Source organism: Mauremys reevesii, linkage group 2 (genome assembly GCF_016161935.1).
Source record: "Mauremys reevesii isolate NIE-2019 linkage group 2, ASM1616193v1, whole genome shotgun sequence".
NCBI lineage: Eukaryota > Metazoa > Chordata > Testudines > Geoemydidae > Mauremys > Mauremys reevesii.
Window position 1 is genome coordinate 60,810,795 of NC_052624.1, and position 21,995 is coordinate 60,832,789.

The window sequence follows — 21,995 nt, forward strand, 5'->3', positions numbered from 1 at the left end:
GAATTGACGGCTACAAGTTGTGGAAATGAGTGAAACTTCAGAGTTCTAGCTGTGGGCATGGAAACACTGAGACCACAGAGTAACACCCTAGAAACTAGAAATGCAAGTTCCAAAAACGTTGGAGTACTTCTGGGGGGTTTAGGGTTTTTTTTGTTTGTTTGCAGGCTTAGCTAACTAATAGAATAGAGTTAAAGCCCTAAGCTGAGGGCGGGTGAGCTCCAGCTCAGCGAGATTGTAAAAGATTTTGTGTAGGAAGAACTTAGCCTGCATAAAAAGCCTCTAGGAAAGTGGGTATGAGAAGATTTAAGTTGCATAAATTGTTCTGTGTTATCAAAGGGAACTTACTCCCAAACTGTCTGCCAGCCAAGCACTCCTGCAGGAAGGGTGATTGTTGGGGTGTCCGGATAATGTTTGTACACACGGTAGCTTGTGTACTACTCCAGAGTGCATTTAGATTTAGCTAAGGAAAGTTGGTTTAGTTATAAACTACCTTTCATATCTTTCCCGTATATGTTTCCATCAATAAGTGTATATCATGTTTTCTGTTCCAATTATACATCTGTTGGGTTTACTTAGCCTGTAGGGTTAGTAATAAACCTATCCTTTTTTTCATTCACCCTTATTTTCTGATTTATAATTCATAGGTAAAGGGGATTATAACTGAAATGTTTTAGTCTGGTCAAGGGGACAGTCCATTGACCTTAGTAATTCAGAATGTGGCAAAGGGGTTTGGTGGCAGAATACCCATCCAGTTTGAACTCTAATTACTTTTTATGATCAGTTTTCAGCTCAAATGTGTTGCGACAGCATGATCATTAATAACTATGATTTAAAGTAGAAACTGTCCTGTGTAAACACACTAGATAAAGTAAAGAAACACTCTGCATTCTTGAACAAACAGCTGCTGCATTTACATACAATTATTTTAGCATGCAAACCCTGGATGTTTTGTTCTTTAAACTTCACTCAAGATGACAACAGAAAAAATGCCCACAAGTTGCATATTGGCATACTTGGGTTCTTTACTAAGTTAACTTACCATAATGTTGCATTTTCAGTATTCTGCTGTTAATTGTTTTAAATAACTTTTGTTTGAAGTGGCCCTCCTAACAAAGGTGCTATGGTAATGTGGAATAAAAATAATATAAATATGTTCTGAGACACACAATTCCAGTATAATGAGATCTCCCTCACACTCTAGACTAAAAACATTAAAAAAAAAAAAAACAGGTACAAGGTATTTCAGGTAAGGGCAGGGTTATAAATCTTGTGTTGTATTATAACATCTGCCTTTTGCTTTGGTCCTGGTCATACAAATCTTTATGCTCATGAGTGGACTTGATATAAGTGGGGCTATTCAGGTGAGTAAGAATTTTCAGGATTGGGCCTTTCATTTGAAAATAGAATTGGTTTGTATAAACCTCTCAAAATCTGAAGCCTTCGTAGGCTGTATTTATCCCAAAGTAATATGTTTATTTTGTTTTGTGTTAAAGTGTGTTGGATTTTTCACATTTTTGTGAAATTCACACATTCTGGAATCATAAATTAGATGAACTTTCAACGTAGGGTGGCCAGGTGCCTGGTTTTGGACCAGAAACTTCGATCGAAAAGGGGACCTGGCAGTGTCCAGTCAGATCAGTCACACAAAGTCTGGTTACTGCTGGCGGGGAGATGCAGGGTCATCACCCGTGCCAGCCCCTACTCAGCAGGGGATGCCACCTTCCTGCGTCGGGCTGCTCCAGCTCCCAACCTTGGCTCTGCAGGTGAACCCCCCCCACCCCCACCCCCATCACTCACTGCTTTTTCACCTTCCCTGCCACCCCCCTGCTCAGGTCAGGAGGGAGAGGGAGAGGGAAGAGGAGTGGATGGGGACAGAGCTTGGGGAAGAGACAGGACGGGGAGGTTTTTAAATATTACCAAGTTAGCAACTCTTTTTCAACTACACAAGAAAAACTGTTTTGCAGCTTTAGTTACTTTACTGGGTTTTGGTTTTGTGTTTTAGGTTTATGATGCAGCAGTCAGGTGGCTGAAGTATGATGAACCTAACCGCCAGCCATACATGGTCGACATCCTTGCTAAAGTCAGATTTCCTCTTATATCGAAGAACTTCTTAAGTAAAACCGTACAAGCTGAGCCACTTATTCAGGATAACCCTGAATGCCTTAAAATGGTGATCAGTAAGTTGCCTCTGAGTTGCACGTTTTAATATTTTATATGATCAGTTTGATACGTAACTGTTTTTGCTCTCTGACTGTTGCTTACTCTAATATGAAAATATTTTTCACTGTATTTTAGTTTAGTTTAAATATGGCAATAACTGTATGCCTTCTAGAGTGTCTCGTTTAGCTGAAGTTGATTAATTGCTTGTCAAATAAATAGTACCTATTAGAGTATAACAGATATAATGAGAAAAGAAATGAAAGTCAGCTGTAAATTATCCCAACTTAGTGATAAGTAATGAAATTTGGCTTCCTTGTCAAGATTATTAAGGATAATTGGGAGGGTTAGTGTACCTTTGAGACTAGCTAATAACTTGAATATTTCTCAGGTTTAGATTGGAATTAATAAGAAATGTTTATGTCAAAATGTCTGAGTCTATGAAGCTTCCCTAGGTGACTTAAGAAAATTAAACCTATGCTCCACCATTTCTGGTACTAATGCAGACTGACAATTGGGACGAGAGATACAGGACTCTAAAGGTGCTGAATGAAATCTCTCTTTGACATAGTGTGTGTTTATTTAAATGAATACATTTAAAAAAAAAAACAGGGAGGGGACAAATCCTCCTAGGCCTCCTTCCTGACCTGGATTCCTAATGCAATCCCTAAAACTTCATCAAATGCCAGTGATGAATCCAGATATTCATAAACATTATTCAGGTTTTTGGAAAGAAAATCCAAATTTAATTTTAGCCTTTCAATTACTGCTGGAATAAACTACATAGCACTGCTTTAAAAGCAACACACAGCCATTTTTTTCCTGCTAACCTAACTCTTACAAATTTAAGGCTTCACCCTGCAGGGTGCTGAGTGATCTTGACTCTCAGTAAAGCCAAATGGAGGTTAGAGCTCTTATTATAAACCCAGGGCAGGGCTGAGGAGACAAGTTATACCACTGCTGATATTAGTAAAAATTTGTGGACATACCAGACTATTTCCTAAACAGACAGTAAAGTAAGTGCTTGGATTATCTTTGAAAAGGTCTTATACTGTTGCCACAGGTAAACTAAGGTTTTGGTTTGGTTTTGTTGATGAGAAGGGGAACGCAAACAGCTGCCTCTCCTCTGTGGTGTTAGCTGGAGACTAAAGACAAGTCAATGTCTTCCTAGCATACTTGTATCCCCTATTTAAATTTTGCTGGTCAGGTTTCTCTTTCCTTATACTTCTACTTTGGACTTCCCGGGTCTGCCTTTTCTATGCATGTTTCCTTCTGTCAGTTTCCATGTGGCAACTTTCAGTTATGCCTTTAACTAAATGGATAGGTTTTTAAACGAATAGCGCATGCAGGCACCTTTTATCCTTGTTCTCTTTTGACGTAGCTGGACCTGTCTGACATGGATCCTAAAACTGGGTATCTGTCCTATCCCTATGTTCTACTACAGCGGTTCTCTCAACGGGGTCCGTGAGCCCTTTCAAGGGGGCCGCAGGACCCCATGGCTAAAACCCCCAGACAGTGAGCCTACGCCCACTGTGGGGCTCAAGCTGGAGGTGCAGGGCTGAAGTCCTGATCCCTGGCACCCCACGCGGGGCTGAAGTCCTGATCCCCACCAGCGTAGTGGCACAAAAGAGCTCCCTGGCAGAATTTCCTATCTAGGTTGCACTGAGCAGGCTCACCCGAACTGAGCAGGCTCAGTAGGTAACTGCTATTGGTGGAAAATGTGCCGGCTGTTGTTTTTGCCATTACACAGGCAGTGCGTGGCAGCTGCTGCTCTGGCTGGTGCTATGGAACAGGCTGCCACAGCGTTCCTTCCTCTCCTGCTGGTGCCCCGGGTTAAAGCAGCTCCTCAGCTCCCAAGTCCCAGCCCCCTTTGCTCCTGCAGAGGCAGCCAGTAAGAGCCGCCTGGGTAGGGAGAATCGACTCCATGGTCGGCAGACCCCTCTGGCAACAGGACCCCCGCCCCGGCATGCAGCCCCAGCTACCCCCATCCCTGAGCTACCCCCTGCTCGCACCCAGCCCCTGCTACCCCCTTCCTGCACTCTGAGCTACCCCCTGTGTGCGCACAGCCCCAGCTACCCCCCTTCCTGCACTCTGAGCTACCCCCTGTGTGCACACAGCCCCAGCTAACTCCCTTCCTGCACTCTGAGCTACCCTCTGTGTGCGCGCAGCCCCAGCTACCCCCTTCCTGCACTCTGAGCTACCCCCTGTGTGCACACCCCCAGCTACCCCCTTCCTGCACTCAGAGCTACCCCCTGTGTGCGCATAGCCCCAGCTAACCCCCTTTCCTGCACTCTGAGCTACCCCCTGTGTGCGCACAGCCCCAGCTACCCCCGTTCCTGCACTCTGAGCTAACCCCCTTCCTGCACTCTGAGCTACCCCCTGTGTGCACAGCCCCAGCTACCCCCTTTCTGTACCTTGAGCTACCCCCTGCCCGCACACAACCCCTAGCTATCCCCTCCCTGCGCCCTAAGCTGTTTTCAAACGTTGTGACCTAAGCTCCCACCTTTTGAGTTCTAATTTTTGGTTGCCCCCCAACCCAGACTGGAGGGTAGCCTGCTGAGATGAGTCAGGGGGTGGAGGGTGGCACTCCCTTCCTGGAATCCTGGCCCCTTTCTTCCCCCCTCCCCCAATAGAAATCAAACTACACCTATGCCCAAGGCCCCGCCCCGGCCCCTCACCCCCTGCTGGGCTCTGGAGTTTTAATAGCATGTCAACAGGGGTCTCAGAGAGAAAAAGGTTGAGAGCCCCTGTTCTACTATATATTCTCTCCTAAATGGAAAAAATTGATGAATATTTTCATGAGTGAAAAGTGGTTTAAGGAAAATGCTGGATATTTGGAAAATGTAGCTTAAAATTTGTTTCTCTACAATTATCATATGCATACATACCTCTCTGTACAATCTGCATGGATTTCCTTGTAGGCGGAATGCGATATCATCTGCTGTCTCCAGAGGACAGAGAAGAGCTAGTGGAGGGCACGCGGCCACGCAGGAAAAAACATGATTACCGCATTGCCTTATTTGGAGGCTCACAGCCACAGTCTTGCAGATACTTTAATCCAAAGGTAAACCATTGCGTCAGAATACATGCAGTGTCTCTGTTGTAATTTCCATTTGTGGTGGTGGTGGTGGTATTAACTGAGCACTGATCACCTACTTGGTGCTGTACAGATGGATACAATGAAAGATGTGTGTGACAGGTTGGACCCCCCTTTCCAGGGTGCCACCTGATGTGCTGGGGTCCCACTGAGCCCACCTGTCCCAACAGACTGGGTCCTCCCTACTCTTGCTGCTGTGTCAGGCTCTCAAGCCCCCATCCAGCACACACACACACAGGTAGGGACACACCCAACTGTAGAATCACACAGAGTCTGCAATCACCTCTGCGTGGGAGGGCTCAGCTCGGGGAATTGCCCAGCATTCTGGTGCACACACCCTCTGGAGTGTAAACCCAAAATTATATTGTCTTGCATTGTATAGAAATTTATACAGCATCAGCTCATGAAATTCGCCCCCTCCCTCAATGTGGAGGAAGATATGCACAGCTTTCCCCCCCCCCCCTCCCCCAACCCTCAAGTTATGAATTGTAGAAAATAGGTTTTGGAATAAACAAAAAACAAGCTTATTAACTACAAAAGGTAAATTTTAAGTGATTATAAGGGATAGCAAACAGATCAAAGCAGATTACTGAGCAAATAAAACCAAACACGCAAACTAAGCTTAATGCACTAAGGAATACTGGCTACAGATAATCATTTCTCACCCTAAATGTTGTTTCAAGCAGGTTGCAGAGTTTCTTGAAGGTAAATTGCCCTGCTTGCACCTTAAATCTCCAGGGATTCCTTTTACAGGCAGATCTGTCTCGACTGGCTCACCACCTACCTCCCCCAGCCTGGTTCCTTTGCTGAAAACACCTGAAGAAACAGTCTTCCTTCTTGGGTGGATAGGCAGTCGAGAAGAGCCCTAGATTAACTCACTCCCCAGCCTTAATAGGATTTACATATGGCAGGAATCTTTTGTTTCCTAGCCCAGCCCCTTTCCAGTGGAAAAATACCAGCTCAAGATGAGACCCTGTACCAGGTGACATGACCACATGACCTTGTAGAGTCAAAGCAGCATCCCAGGAAGCTTCTCAGGAAGGTGGGAGATCAGTATCATCAAAGCCCTATTGTCCTTATTGGAACCATTCAGGCTGATTGCCTACTGTCTGGTGGGTGTTTCCCCAAGTACACACACAGTTGTAATTACTACATAGTCAATATTCCTAACTTCAGATACAGAAATGATACATGCATACAAATTGGATAATCACATCAGTAAATCATAACCTTTCCAATGATCTCTCACATAAAACATATCTTAGTTATGCCATAGTCATATTATGACAATATTTTTATGAAGAATATGGGGTGCAGTGTCACAATATGGTCCTGGCCCCAAGAGCTTAATTTTTAAAGAGCAAGGTTAACTTTGATATTCTTAAAACTACCTATTTACATACAGTACTTAATTTTTATTAATGGTACCAAACTTATTTCTCTGCAGTACTTGATATAAACCTGATTTAATATAACTTTATTCAAGAGCTTTATTGGCAATGCCATCCCTGTTGGAAACAGATAAATATCAGGAAATACTAGCATAAAGTAATTAAGTAGGAATACATTGTGTGAGGAGAGATCATAAAGGGACATCATCGGTTTTAAAAATTGCACTTTTCTCTGCTTTTTTTTAAATTGACTAGATTTGAAGTTGGTGTCCCTTAGCCAATTTTATATTCTTATTAATTGTACCTTGTCACATTTACTGATCAACCTTTTGATATAAAAAAATTTTAAAACTGCATACTCCTTCAAGACCAGAAAGACCTTTTTAGTGTAAATTAAGAGGTTTGCATGTATGATAGCACAACAGATTCCAGAACCCTTTTACAAGATGCAAGGATTTTTGTCATCATTCTGATATCAGGTGCTTGAGCTCAGCATAAAGATGACAGGTAATTACTACTGAGTCATGGTGGTGGGTGCATCTTGTTAGTTCTAGCCAGCATCTAAGTGGAGTGGGAGCCTTTCTGAAACACAGGGAACTAACTGTTGGGCAGGAGAGGATCTTTAATTAAAAATCTAAGAAACCAGCCAAGCTTAGAGATTCAAAGACTGAGGCCAGAATGGACCATTAGATCATCTATTCTGACTTCCTGTATATTGTAGGCACTTAAACTTCACCCAGTTATGCCTGCATTGAGCCCAACAACTTGTGCTTGGCTGAAGCACATCTTGCAGAAAGGCAACCAGTTCTGATTTGAAGACCTCAAGAGATGGGAGAATCTACTGCTTCCCTTGGTAGTTTGTTCCCATGATGAATCACCCTCACTGTTAAAATGTGTGTCGTATTTCCAGTCTGAACTTGTCTGGCTTCAGTTTCTAGCCTCTGGTTCTTGTTATGCCTTTCTCCACTAAATTAAAGAGCCCTTAATACCCAGTATTTTCTCCCTGTCAAGGTACCTCCCAGGCTTCTTTTTGATAAGCTACACAGATTGAGCTCTTTAAGTCTCTCACTGTAAGACATTTTATCCTTATAATTTTTGTGGCCCTCTTCTTCACCCTCTCCAGTTTTTTAACAGCCTTTTTGAAACGGGGACACCAGAACTGTACACAGTACAGTCTCACCAATGCTATGTATAGAATTAAAATCGCCTTCCTATTCCCCAGCATGCATCTCCAAGCATCGCATTAGCCCTGCTTGACACAGCATCACTCTGGGAGCTCATGTTAAGTTGTCCACTTCAGAGGCCCTGACTTTCAGGACACAGTCCCCAATTCTCTAGGTATAGCCTTCTTTCCTTGTTCCTACATTTATCACTTTGCATTTGGCTGTATTAAGGTGTATTTTGTTTGAATGGACCCAGCCTACCAAGCAATCCAAGTTGCTCTGTGTGACTGCCCTGTGCTTACCATTCCACCAATCTAAGTATTTTATATTTACTTCCAGGTCATTGATGAAAATGTGGAATAGCATGAGGCCTAGTACTGATCCCTGTGGAATTCCACTAGAAACGTCCCATTCAGTGATGATTCTCCTGTGACTAATTTTTGAGAACTATCCATTAGCCAGTTCTTAATCCATTTAATGTGTGCTTTATTGATTTTTTTTGGTCTAATGCAAATTTTTTATTTCAGTCACTAATAAATCCAAACTGCAGGAAGGGAGTAAATTTGGATGGTATGCAGTGTATATATATTCTGGTAACCTCTCTGCTTACAGAAAGATTATCTATGCTTTCCACTATCACCCCAACACACACAAGAATCCTAAAACACATTGATATATATTTTAAAAATTAATTGGGGCTATATGATGTGTTTTTATAAAAATACCACATAGGAATACACCATAGCAGACTTATTGCTGTAAAATTGGCATATCAAATATGTGTTACAGTTTCAAATGGCTGTATGCTGTGTGTGTTTTCGGTGGACTGTGAAGGGCCATTTGAGGCCACAAACCCTATGGTTCAGAATGTAGGCTTCCATGGGTAAAATCTTGGGTTCCATTTGAAGCAAATGGCAAAATTCTCATTGACTTCACTAGGATTAGGATTTCATTCCATGTCTCTTCCTTTTTGTGCACAGATAGTCTCTCTTGAAATCCAGGAAAATTTGGCCAGACTTGCTCTTTCCTATACCTGCATCTGTCACTTGGCTGTAAGAAAGGACTTAAATTCTCAGTCTCTAAAGATGGAATTCTATTAGGAACTGTGGATTCCTAAATAATTAATTGCACTTTACCCCTCTGATCACTTGATTCACATACTAAAGAAACATATATGAACACTGTCTTTGTAGGAATCAGAGTAGAGATTTGTATGGTAGGATATCATTTCCAGGGTAAACTGATGAATTCCCAGCAAGGAGCTGTTCAGAAAGGTGCAATCCGTGTATGAGAACATACCTATTATCTTTGATCAGTCTATTCATCCTCTTCAAACAGTTATTTTTTTTCTGACATTTTAACAAGGCTGTGATATATGCAATGTGCTTTGACCTCTCTATGTTAGATCAAATTGTTTCTCTTAATCGCAGATCACATAGGTAAAGTATGAAATTATTTTAAGGCAGAATGGAAACTGGCTCTGAGTACTACAGCTTCAGTCATCAATTGGTAGTTCTGTTATCTTGGCTTAGAGTATATCCAGTCTCTTTGCCAACATAACTAGTAATAAAAAGACAAAATTCCATGATAAGTAATTCCTGTTAATTGAGGTAGAAGTGGAGGGGGGGAAGACCCATTAATAACTATATAAACTAGTACAAAATTCCTAGTTTTTATTTATTTATTTATTTTTGAAGGCTTAATCTTGTAAAAGCCCCTGCCATATGCTATGTGTGTGTTCTGCAAGGCAATAACTTGCAACTTAAAGAAACGTTGTGTTTGCTGTCGGGTGGTCTTCAACCAAAACCTAAATGAGATATTACAAGTAAAATGGTTTGAGTTAGACCACATGGAACCCTTTGAATTTTCCAATGTTCTGCAACAATTTACTCTGGCCCATCACAAGGTCAGAATTATTTGACTCTGAATGGAGCTTTGTGCAGCCCTGTTTGGTCAGAAGAACTCCTCCTGAGTTATATGGCCTTGAAGGTGGGAGGTAAAGAGGAGTGACAAGTGGGTAATTGGGGATCTGAGAATCAAAGACAGGGTAAAAGTGTTTTGTAAACACTGGCTGGTGCTCATACACTTGTGCTGCTAACTAGCCATATATTAGATGTTCCATTTGGTATATGTTGTGGAGCAGTTTTGTATTTACTCAACACCAACAATACTAAAAGAGCTTTTAATAAGTCTCTCAAGCAGCACTGTCATTAATCTTTTATTAAATTAGTATTGTGCTATCGCCTAGAAGCCACTGAGCAAGGATCAAGGCCCCAGTGTGCATGGAGTGGTATATGCACACGGACACAGCATTTGCAATCTAAGGCTGTAATCCCGCAAAAATTGGCACACATGCTTAACTTCATGTATTGCCAGTGATCTCATTGAAATCAGTAGGACTGCTCACAGTGCAGAAAGTTAAGCACATATGTAAATCTTTACAGGGCCTTAGTAAAGAATGAAACTCAGTTATATGCTGCCTGCTGCACGCAGGTTTGATAGAGAGGTAGTTCCTTCATATTAACTTTAATGTAGAGAGTTTCCTACACTTCTATTGAAGAAACACTGCTAAAGGTTGTTTCCAATCCAGTAATTTGGAAGGGGAAGCTATTTGGTGGGAAGGAGCATTACCTTCAAAGAGGGTGATTAAGCATCTTCCTCAAGCTGTCATCAATATTTAGAAAACAAAAAAACAAACAAAAAAAACCACCACCACTTAGGAAGGAATTTTAGATGACAGATCACAAAGGAATTAAGTTTTGTCTTCTTTTGGGATTTAGCTGCTGTTTAACTTTGGAAAGTCCTGCCTTTCCCTACGTCTGATTCATCCCTTGCTGTGATTATATACTACTTCTCCAAACTCGATTGTTAAGTAGCCTCCTTGGAGTAATACTAAAAAAATGTAATAGATTAACAACATGGTGGTTGCATGACATCTGCTATTGTAGGAGATAAAATATAATTTAAATCCCACAGAAGTGAAGAAATTTAAGAGTTAAAGGGACACAATTTGTAAAAATCCCTAAAAATATTCTCTACTAGTGTTACAAATAACAATTGTAAATAACAGGGTGCAAAAGATTTCTTTCAGGTTGTCTATTTAGTACACAAAGTGCTGTCAAATGCAGAATTTCTCCTGTACAGACTGCTAGTCAGTTTTCCTGTTTTTTCCCCCCCTTTGTCATAAAACGCAGAAGAGGAAAACCATTTAAAAATAGAAAAATGTGATTGCACAGGTTGGCACAGAAATTAGGAGGAGCGGTTGGAAGCTATTTCTACCTTTTGTCAACTTGCTATCTAGTCCATTAAGTGTACTTTTTAAAGTTAAATTCTGCTTTTCTGGATGCACTTTGGCTAAGGGCTCCTGTGCTGCATGCCCTTCCCTCGCTAAGAGGGGGAAGAGTGGTGCATCATGGCAGCTGTAGTTCAGCTCATAGAGGAGAATGATTGATTGCATAAGGCATCTGAACTACAGCTTCCTTGAGGCACCATGGCACCATTTTAATGAAATATTTTAGTTTTCAATATTTCATTAAAATAAATCTAAATCGTGTGCGGGGGGCGGGGGGGACTGTTTCCCAATCCGCTCTGCTGAATAGCATGACAGATGGGTAACAATCTTGGCTTCTTGTTAAGCCGTCAGTGCAAATCTTGTACGCGTTAACCCCGAATCAGCTTTTTTTCTCTGACAGCCTGAACTATTGAGTTCAAACTTTCTGGCTTCCCTTTTTCACTCTTTTACCTCCAAAACCAACTAGGCCTGACACAAGCTAGTAGTGGGGAGCAGTACCTCATCACCAGAACAGGGCCTTGCTTGCGTCTAGTTGGAGGATGATGAGTCTGCTGACTAGGTCACCCCAGAGGAGTGTCATGGAAGGCCCTGGGCTTCCCTACAAGGTCTGAAGCACAATTCTGGAGGAAATAGGAGTTGTGGATTGAGGCTGCTGAAGGGGTCAAACCCACTAGATCCCCTCTGCAGTTGAGGGAGAGAAGCTTTTTGCAATGAAATCAGGTAGAAGACAGGATGATCTTACACAAAGCAGCAAGAGAACTTGAGGTTTAAGTATTCCGTGATGAGGTTAGTTTTCTTCCAGTGCTGTAGCATACCTTCTCTGGAGGCTGTCGGGAGGATCAGCCTAAACAGCATCCTCATGTGGCATCACTGATTGTGACCCCGGGGTGCCTGGGTAGCCCTCACTGGAAATGCCAAGGTCAGGGCAGGCTGCGAAAGGGAGAGCAGATGCTTCCAAGACGGGTGGGTAACACTGAAGTTGAACTCCCCAACCAGTCACAGACTGTGCTTCTGAGCCTTCTTCTCCCTCCTCTGCCCCCCCGCCCCACACACACACACCCACTTATTGCATTCCAATTCTCTGGCTCCCAGTCAGCATCTAGGTCCAGTACAGTGAGAAGTTATTTAAAAAACTCTGCTCACTACACAAAATGTTCTTCTGACCCCAGAGGTGATGCAAACACATAAATGAGATTATCATATTTGGCAAATTATATCATTTTTGCAGATCTCTTACATGACACATCTGGCACAACTCATTGCAGTTTTACAATATTAATGTTCATAATATCCTAAAGTGTCCCCCAAATTCCATACAGCATCATACTGATAACTTAAACAGTAGTCCCAAAGGTGACATAAAATAGAATGGTCTTCCACCACCCTTGTGGGGCTCTTCTGCCCCACTTGTGTGGGGCACTGACAGGTATTTCCCCCAGAGGCCTAGCTCTGATCCAAGCTGCTGACCCTCAGGGCTTTTCCCTGGAGCCTTTCTTATCAGACTGGATCCTGATTCCTAATCTCCCTCCTGGCCATCTGCCTGGGTTTTGGCCCTTTCCAGGGCCTGCCACAGGATCCTCCTTTCCTGCCACCTTCTCCCTTAAGGCCAGTCACAGGACAGAACTTTTCTCTTGTGGCTCTTCTCACCAGCTGAATGCTCCCAGCCGTTTATGGAATTCATCTGATGCCTTCCCAGATGGGTCTGAAACTGAATTCAGCCACCTGATCCACCTTGGGGAGAACTGATCCATCACAGGCAAGGCTAAGCCTGACTCCCCATAAGGGGCCAGCCAGCCTGTCTCATAGGACCAAGAACTTAGTGCTAGCCCATTGCTTATTATCACCAAGGTCCGCATGCATCTTGTCAACCCTTCTTGATGTGTGTGATGCTTCTAAGGCAGATTGCAAGATGTTTTGGGCTGCAGTCATCAGTATATTGATTTTACTTAGCTCTGTTATCTTTACATTGAGTCCAGATATTGGTAACATTTCTTTCTCCATATCTGACCAAGGTATCATTAATGCAACCTCCTTGAAATACATGTACGTAAAGTTATCTTGAAGACCACCCAGCAACTTTAGATAGTGCAGAACGCAGCCACCTTCCACTGGAATGGAGTAGGGTGATGCACATATAATCCCTGTGCTCAAATCTCTTCACTGGCTCCCTGTGCACCAGTGGGTGCAATTCAGGCTGTTGGTGAAAATCTTTTAAAGCTCTGAACGATCTGAGATGTAGCTGGTTAAAAGCTGCCTCTTGTGCTATATGCCATCACAGTGTGCGGTCAGCTCCTTGGTTGGACGTTTCTAGGACTTCCCCAGTGAAGGTCCCTTGCTCATTACCACCCGTGTTTGGTATTTGTTTCTTCTTGCAGTGTGTTAGAGCTCAGATCCCTGACAGTGTGGCTGCTAACATTTCTGCCAGCAGCATTATCAGTTTTTATTAGTGCTATCCACTGTGGATAGCTATGTATAACGTGTTGCTAAAAACTGTAAACAAGCTCCTAGCTGTCAGCAATTAGAGCTCTATGTGAGATGCAAATTTTTAACACTCTTTTGTAAAACTGGGTGTATTTTTATTCTGTAGTAATGTTCTTTCTCTGTATCAGATGTCTCTTCTTCCAGTCCCATAAAATAAACCGCTTTAATCATTTTATGGTCAGCATGTATAGTTTCTGACATGATGGTAGTAGGTCAAATTTTTTTTTGTATTTTTTGTGTTTTTATTAAATTCTCAGTTCTCAGGAAGCTGTTTTGGGTGCACAAAAAGAATAAGAAAATAGAAATTGGTACTGCCATGGTTCGTTGCAGCTAACTGCATGTGTGTCTAAGATAATTTTTCAAAATGTATGTGCCTGAGGAGCGTTCTTCAATTCACAGTACTGGTGTTTTGTTTTGAAAAGGAAACTTAAAACTGATCATGGCTAAATCTCAGTGAAAATCTTTGTTTGAAAACTCTCTCGCTCCAGGTAGACATTACCTGTTCTTTATAATACAGGATTACAGCTGGACAGACATCCGATGTCCCTTTGAAAAGCGCAGAGATGCAGCTTGTGTCTTCTGGGACAATGTAGTTTATATTTTGGGTGGCTCCCAACTCTTCCCTATAAAGCGAATGGACTGCTACAATGTGGTGAAGGACAGCTGGTATTCCAAACTGGGACCTCCAACGCCTCGAGATAGCCTTGCAGCCTGTGCTGCGGAGGGCAAAATTTATACGTCTGGTGGTTCAGAAGTGGGTAAGACACAATCTTTTAAAAAAAAATAATAATAATAATAAAAAATACATTAAATGCTTTTTAGTTCCATTACTTCCTTGTTTGAATAGAATCTATACGTGTTGCTGTAATACTAGACTATAAAGTTCTTCTGTTCAATAATAGGTCTCTTTTCCCAGGTGCTGAGAGGTTTTATCAATTTGTATTGCATTTTTAGATGCTATTTTACTGAGTAAAAATGAACAGTCTGTCTTTTATCTGTGTCATAAAGAAATTTCTACAACTGTCTGGAGTAAATTAGCTGCAAGCAAATACATTTTCGGGGTCAAATTCTGTTCTCTGTTTACTGGTGTTAACCCCCAGAGAATTCCACTGACTTTTGATTCAGTAACAGCAGAATGTAGCCCAAGATTTTTTGTCATGGCTAATGCAGCACCAAGACATTGCATTTGGGTAGCTAGTGTGAATAAGATTTCTGTTAATAGTCTTACTATAATGGGCCTAATAAATATGAAGCCCAAATATCAGCTATCTTAATAATGCCATTTAATGTAACTATATAGTATTTTCAAAAGCTATCTATTTTTACCTGAGGGAAAACCCTACTTAACTGTTCATGGAAAGAAAGATTTCCTATCCCCCAATTTTAGGGGATTATTTGTTGAAAAAAGTTGTTTCTTGCTGATTTGTTTTTCTCTTGTTCTCTGTTAACTTCAATTAATGAGGCAGAAACTAACTTTCTCCTTCAGAAACAGATTTCAAAAAGATCCTGTAAACCACAGAGGAAGATAAAACTATTGCCAAGACAAGTGCCCTGGTTCTGATTTCACACTTTAGTATGAGCTCAATTTATTTCAATTGTCTTATGCCTAATTTACACTGATATAAGTACGGTCTTCATCAGACTGATTGCTGCAATGTAGTGTATGTAGAATCTCACTGATTATTGCTGTGAGAACTAAAAGCTCTGCAGTCTGCCAAAATATCTAATGCTGTGACAGTACAATTCATAGCAAGTCATTTTGAGTTCTGCCTTGCTGCAGAATAAAGCAAGCAGAAGATAAGCACTGATGATGATGGTTGTTTAACACTGAAATATTATTCCCTTGATAAGAAGTTGTGATATTTAGATAGCATTTGATTTTCAAATACTTCATCAGGTTTGACTTTGCAATTGATAAGGCAACAGTTCATAGCTGCCATCTAGTGTTGTACATATGAAATAACTGTTTTCCCCCTTTCAAATAATTTACTCATCTCATGCTGTGATATTCAGACCTGAGTAAGGCCTAGCCTTCCCTGTCCAAAACAACAGTCCATGAAGGTAGTTTTCAGAGTAGCAGCCGAGTTAGTCTGTATCTGCAAAAAGAACAGGAGTACTTATGGCACCTTAGAGACTAACAAATTTATTTCGTAGCCCACGAAAGCTTATGCTGAAATAAATTTGTTAGTCTCTAAGGTGCCACAAGTACTCCCGTTCTTTTCATGAAGGTAGTGTGACCGAAACTTTGACTGCATAGGCTCTTTTACCCAGCATTTCATGTGAAGTTAATAGTACACCTGTAATAGGAGCCTGTTCTAGGATTTATGTGTTTTCAGTTAAATAAAATGTTATATTTTCTCACTATAAATGTTTAAGATAATTTAGTTCTCCTCTTACTATTCTATTAGAATTAATTTTGGCAGTGTATTTTAGAATCTTTGACAAACATTGGCCAGTTGTCCAGAAGAATATTTTTATTCAAACTGTGACAAACTTTTACCATCCTGTTTAAGATCAAAGTGAATAAGTAACATTTTACCTGTCTTATGTCTAAAGTTTTTTTTCCCTAATTTTCCTATAATATTTAGTTGTAAATTACAGATTTTTCAATAAACTTCTCGACAAGTCAGTAACTTATTGTGTGTTGTTGGATTGGCTATGATACGAGTCTGAAAAACATGGTACCAATTTAATCCAAGTTGAGGATTTCACTGGCTGATTTCTGTTTATTCACTGTAGACTGTACTTTCGCTAATATGGCCTCTTTTCCCCCATATTGCTTTGGTGGGAGTGCATTTTAGTTTTAACTTGAAAATTTTTGTTAGCTGTTGCAAGTGATGGAATTCTTTATTTTATTTAGACAAAGAGAGAGATTCATTTATATTGTATTGAAAATGTATTCAGAACTGATGTTGTATTTCAGATTTTTTTAAATAAAGTTCTATGGCCATTCCTGTTAATGCTAACTTGCACAATTCCCATTAGCATTAATGTGTGTGTATTTATATAAAGGAAGAATATGCTCCATTCCATGTGTAGTTTAGCTTTGATTGTTTATTATCCCATGTTGTCCCTGCTAAATGGAACTAAGGTGCGACACAACCTGTTTCATAATTAGTTAATGTGCAGCTTGGCAAGTCTGATGATATGTACAATATACATGTATGTTTCATAGAAGTCTATAAAAGCTTGATGGCCTAGTGAAAATGTAATGCTCTGCCACATGGGTTCCAAGGGTTTGAATCCCTACCTCCCAAGGCAGGCAAGGGTTAGTTCTGCAGAAGTAGCATGCTCAGTCCTGGAGGTAGAGAGGAGGGGGAAATACCTTGCCTTCAGTCGAGTGATAATATCTGATGGAATGAAGAGTTAAAATGACAGAGTAGCTAGATGAAACCATATCCAACCTTCTTCAGTTGGGCCTTGATTCAGACAAGCACTTAAGCTGGTGCTAAAGTATCATTAAATTACTGTTGTAATCAATAGGACTCTTTCTATTGACTTCAGAAGGAGCTGGATTGGGCCTTTCAAGGGAAGGGCACTGATACGGGACCTTTAGAAAGTGAGAGGCACATGCCATCTTGCCACCCCCAGAAAAGAAGTACACCATCAAATGGTAGCTTTGTAGTTAAATGGTCACTAATCACATGGACGTAAGCTACCACATCATTCCAAAAAAGAATACATTGTGACCAGCGTTATGAAGTGAATTAATCAAGCCGTGTATTGTCGTGTGAATCCTGTTGATTTGTATGAATTTGTGCAAAGACAATTTACAAGTCTTTATCAATTTGACTGTGACATCTAAGAGTTCAGCAGATTTCAAATAATGAAGCTGACATAAACTATCATTTTATCAATTACATGTAAATGTACTCTCTCATGTGTCTGTTCATTTCTTCTTTTAATCCACCTCCCTGAGCTATCCAAATGACTTTCATTAAATTTTAAAGTACAGCTATCAAAACTTATCCCAGGTTTAAGGCCAGCTAGTTTTTAGGGGGGTGGGATAGAGAGGAACGGGATACAAAACGCTTTCCCCTTTAACTAATGATTGAAGTATTGACTCAGTATTGTTAGGTTTTTCTTTTCAAATACAACCGCTAAAGTAAATATTACTTTGTTTTCTTGAAGGAAATTCTGCTCTGTATTTATTTGAATGCTATGATACAAGAACAGAAAGCTGGCACACAAAGCCCAGCATGCTGACTCAGCGTTGCAGTCATGGGATGGTGGAGGCAAATGGCCTGATTTACGTATGTGGAGGAAGCTTGGGAAACAATGTTTCTGGAAGGGTCCTGAATTCCTGTGAAGTTTATGATCCAGCAACAGAAACGTATGTACCAATACTAACGCCCTTTGTCACTAGCAGCTCTTGTGGACTTGCTCGCTTTTCAGATAGCTAAACTATAGACAACCAGGAAGAATTGTGCAATTATCGAAGAAGGGACAGGAATAGTGAATAGGAATCCAAGATATTTGACTGACTGGCTGCAAACTGGAGGTCTGTGCTTTAGGTAGCTTTCCTCCTCCATATCTTGCCTTTCCCCAATCCCAGAAGATGGGAAAGAAATGTAAATAAATGACCAAGAACTAGGTGAGTAACTCCATTTTTTTTTCTTTTTTTCAGGTGGACTGAGCTATGTCCAATGATAGAAGCCAGGAAGAATCATGGGCTGGTGTTTGTAAAAGACAAAATATTTGCTGTGGGTGGACAAAATGGCTTAGGTATTCAGTTTTGTAACTCTTCAATTTATCCACAAAATATTGTTTCTGACTATGTTCTTTACACATACAGGTTATTAATGATTAATAATCATGTTTTATTACAGTAGTACCTAAAGACCAACCAGGAATAGGGCCCCATTGTGCTAGACACTGAGCGAGCAAACAGAGTAACAGATACTCCTTGTCCAGAAGATCTTACAAACTAAATAGACAAGACAGACACAGGGTGGGAGAAAAGATAAAACACACTAGCAGAGTGAAGAATGTGATAGTGGTAAACAGCATATAAATTCCACAATTTTGGGGGGTGGGGCAGTGGATTTACTTAAGAGGGGATCAACTGGAGGGATCAGGATGGGGAAGGAGAGGATTAAAGAGGGGCAGGTGTGGAGTGAAGCTAAGGTAAAGAGACTGCTTCAACCTTCCTCCTCCCTCACAAACAGCTAATCAGTACTGGACAGAGAAAGTTCATTGCAGTCATGTTCACACAACTGAAGGACTCTTATGAGCAGACGAGTAAAAGACTGGTTTGCAGTCTTCCAACTAAACTAGTGGATGAGTTATCTTGATAACATGAATGTTAAAATTGGAATTATGCTACTTTGTAATTTGGAAGACCACTTGTTAGTTTGTTTTTGTTAATACATCAAATCACTACAATTATTGATAAAGCTACTTCTATTTTTGGAATGTATTGCTTGGCAGCATGGCAATCATGCAAAATAAGAACAGAATCTATATCATATTTTCTTTGAATACTCACACTGTAAAATCTGATCTAGGTCAGAAATTAGGATACAGTCAACCTATCGTTTAGAACTTTGCCTTATGCTTAGTAGAAATCTGGTACCATGCAGTCACATAAAGGTATTATTAAAAGGCTGAAATTGGAATTTAGTCAGGAAGCACCCCTCTTATGTGAAAAGAGCTCTGGGATCTGAACCACCTCAGGTTATTAAGGGCCCTCATTATTGCATCATATGCAAAAGATGGCAGCTTCTTCAACAAACACTCTTCCCTTGTTTTCATTTCCTTTCCTACCGGTATGTAGGAATTACTGAGTCATTAAGAATAATTAACCTACCTATTTGTTTTGTTCAGCACTCTGTTCCCCCTCCCTTCCTCCCAGCTGAGGAAGGTTTCCCTTGCAGCTAGGTTGGGAGAATTGCTAAGCTCTCTAGTAGCTTAACTTCTTGAACACTGGCAGTGTCAGAAACTGCATTTTTATGATATTGATCTCCATTTCTTTGCTTTTGGAGTGACAGCAAACACATACTCTCCTCCCTCCACTGTTGCCTCCCTTCTTTCTGCCTCCTCATATCCTAGATACTTCCCAAACTTTTCTACTTGAAATTGGATCTGGTAGAACTGTCAGTAGTAAGTACTTTGGGGAACCTTGTTCCCACTGTTTAAATGAAACTATTCTAGAACAGAGTTAACTGGATTAACTTGTCATTTGACAAGAGGGTAACTTCATTACTCTTCATTAGATATTTTTGAGAAGTGGCAACTGTGTGCTTAGCTCTATGAGAGAGAGAGAGAAGGATACAGTCACTCCCCTGAGGAACTTGCAGTCTAAAAGATAATTACAAATCAATAATTAAAAAGGGTGAAACTACCTGTTTTGACTGCCCTGAATACGTAACATAGGATTTGCTGGGCAGTCTTGGGCAAGTCTCTTATCCTCTGTCTCTCTCCCCACCTGTACAACAGGAATAATAATACTTACCTACCTCACAGAAGTGTTGAAAGTTAATTAGGTAATGTTTCTGAAGTGCTTTGAAGATGAAAACTACTCAAATGCTAAACTTATTACTTATTCATGCTAACAACTGGAATATTTTGTTTCAGATTAATGCTAATTAAATGGCAAATTATAAACTGTCCCAAAATATTTACTAACTGTATTCCAACGTAATGGGTAGTTTCCAGCGCAAAGAGGTATATGTAGGTGCATCTTACGTGCACACAATGAGACAATCAGAGTTAGAAACTTCACCCTTTGAGCCTACTAGTTGAATACCCAATTTGAAAACATACACCACTTACCCAGTAGGCCAAAATACTATTTTGCAGTTCACTTTTTGTTCAGTGAAAATTGGCCTGATTGACTAATTACTTCCTTTCAGTGCAGTGACCGTGGTATAACAATGCCATTGTCGTGGCTTCCATATCTCTTCAGGTCATACAGTGTTCTTAAAATCCCATGTATCTAAACAGTTAGAATTTGGGACTGGGAATCAATACTCCTCTCTGCCTTGTGGGTGAGTGTTGTGAGGCACTGTTTGTAAAGTGCTTTTTAAGATTTTTGGATGAGATGTTATACATTCATGTTTGGGAGCTTGTAACTGCTTTTCATCGCTTCCCCTGTCCCCTTCCCTCTTTTGAAAGAAAAAGCAACTAATCCCAATTAAAGAACATGTTGCCTTCTAAGAAACGGGGGGAAGGGGTTGATTTTAATTTAAAAAAAAAAATTGGATGTCAAGTTTCAGCCCAGAGTGAAAGTTTTAATGAAGAATCATTAAATAGCAATTTATAATTGGAAATGATACACAACTGGAACTTCACACATGTGGGTAATGTTTGTGCTGCTGGTTATGCACACTCTACGCAAATATGTGTTCTAGAAATACTCCCACAGGGAGAAGATGTATGACTGATAGATTAAAGAGCCTTCTACTACTATCGGTCAAAGGCATTTTCTGTGAGATTTTTATGTAAGCGGTGGCAGTGTTCATATTGCTGTTAATTGTTACTTGTTTGATTCATTTCAAGGTGGCCTAGACAATGTGGAATATTATGATATTAAGATGAATGAATGGAAGATGGTGTCGCCAATGCCGTGGAAGGGTGTAACAGTGAAGTGTGCTGCTGTGGGCTCTATAGTCTACGTCCTGGCTGGCTTTCAGGGTGTGGGCCGATTAGGGCACATCCTTGAATATAATACTGAAACAGACAAGTGGGTAGCCAACTCCAAAGTCCGTGCTTTCCCAGTGACAAGTTGTTTAATCTGTGTTGTTGATACTTGTGGAGCAAATGAAGAGACATTAGAGACATGAAAGCCTCAAGGAGAGGTCAGGACATTTTTCAAAGACTTGGAAAAGATGCCATCGGTGCTTTGCTTCTGTGTTTTATTGATTCTTGTTAAACTGAATAATCTGAAAAACTGAGATGCAGTCCTCACATTTGTATATACAATATGTGTCAGTTTAATTTTTACAGATTGTTTTAAAAGATGAGAAGTATTTCAAGATTCCACTAACATAGTTGAGAACACATGACAAGTTGTCTTGAAAATATTTTTTTTGGGTGGCTTTGCCAAAAAACAACCGCCCTCACCCCACACCACTCAACCCAATTACTTAGAAAATGTTAGTGCATTTGATGTAGTTTAGCCTAAATCTCATCTTTACTTTGCTTTTCACTTAATTATCTTGAGTAGACTGTGAAGAGTTACAAAGGGATCTCATAAAACTGGGTGGCTGGGCAACAAAACAGCAGATGAAATTCAATGTTGATAAATGCAAAATAATGCACATTGGAAAACATAATCCCAGCTATACATATAAAATGATGAAGTCTAAGTGGGATGTTGCCACTCAAGAAAGAGCTTTTTGAGTGGATGTTTTCGGAGAACTATCCATAATGACTCCATGTGCAGCAGCAGTCAAAAAAGCTAATAAAATGTT

At 40.6% G+C, this 21,995-nt stretch overlaps 1 protein-coding gene across 1 annotated transcript in view; it reads left to right on the top strand.

Moving 5' to 3' along the window:
* KLHL7 (kelch like family member 7) overlaps positions 1–21,476 on the top strand; it is a 38,679-nt gene extending 17,203 nt beyond the window's left edge. Inside the window, exons 6-11 of the mRNA XM_039527142.1 lie at positions 2,003–2,177; positions 5,079–5,221; positions 14,099–14,339; positions 17,713–17,914; positions 18,209–18,306; positions 21,082–21,476. Coding sequence (XP_039383076.1) covers positions 2,003–2,177; positions 5,079–5,221; positions 14,099–14,339; positions 17,713–17,914; positions 18,209–18,306; positions 21,082–21,365 — 1,143 coding nt within the window. The 3' untranslated portion in view covers positions 21,366–21,476. The remainder of the gene's footprint in view (positions 1–2,002; positions 2,178–5,078; positions 5,222–14,098; positions 14,340–17,712; positions 17,915–18,208; positions 18,307–21,081) is intronic.
* Positions 21,477–21,995: the final 519 nt, after the last annotated feature.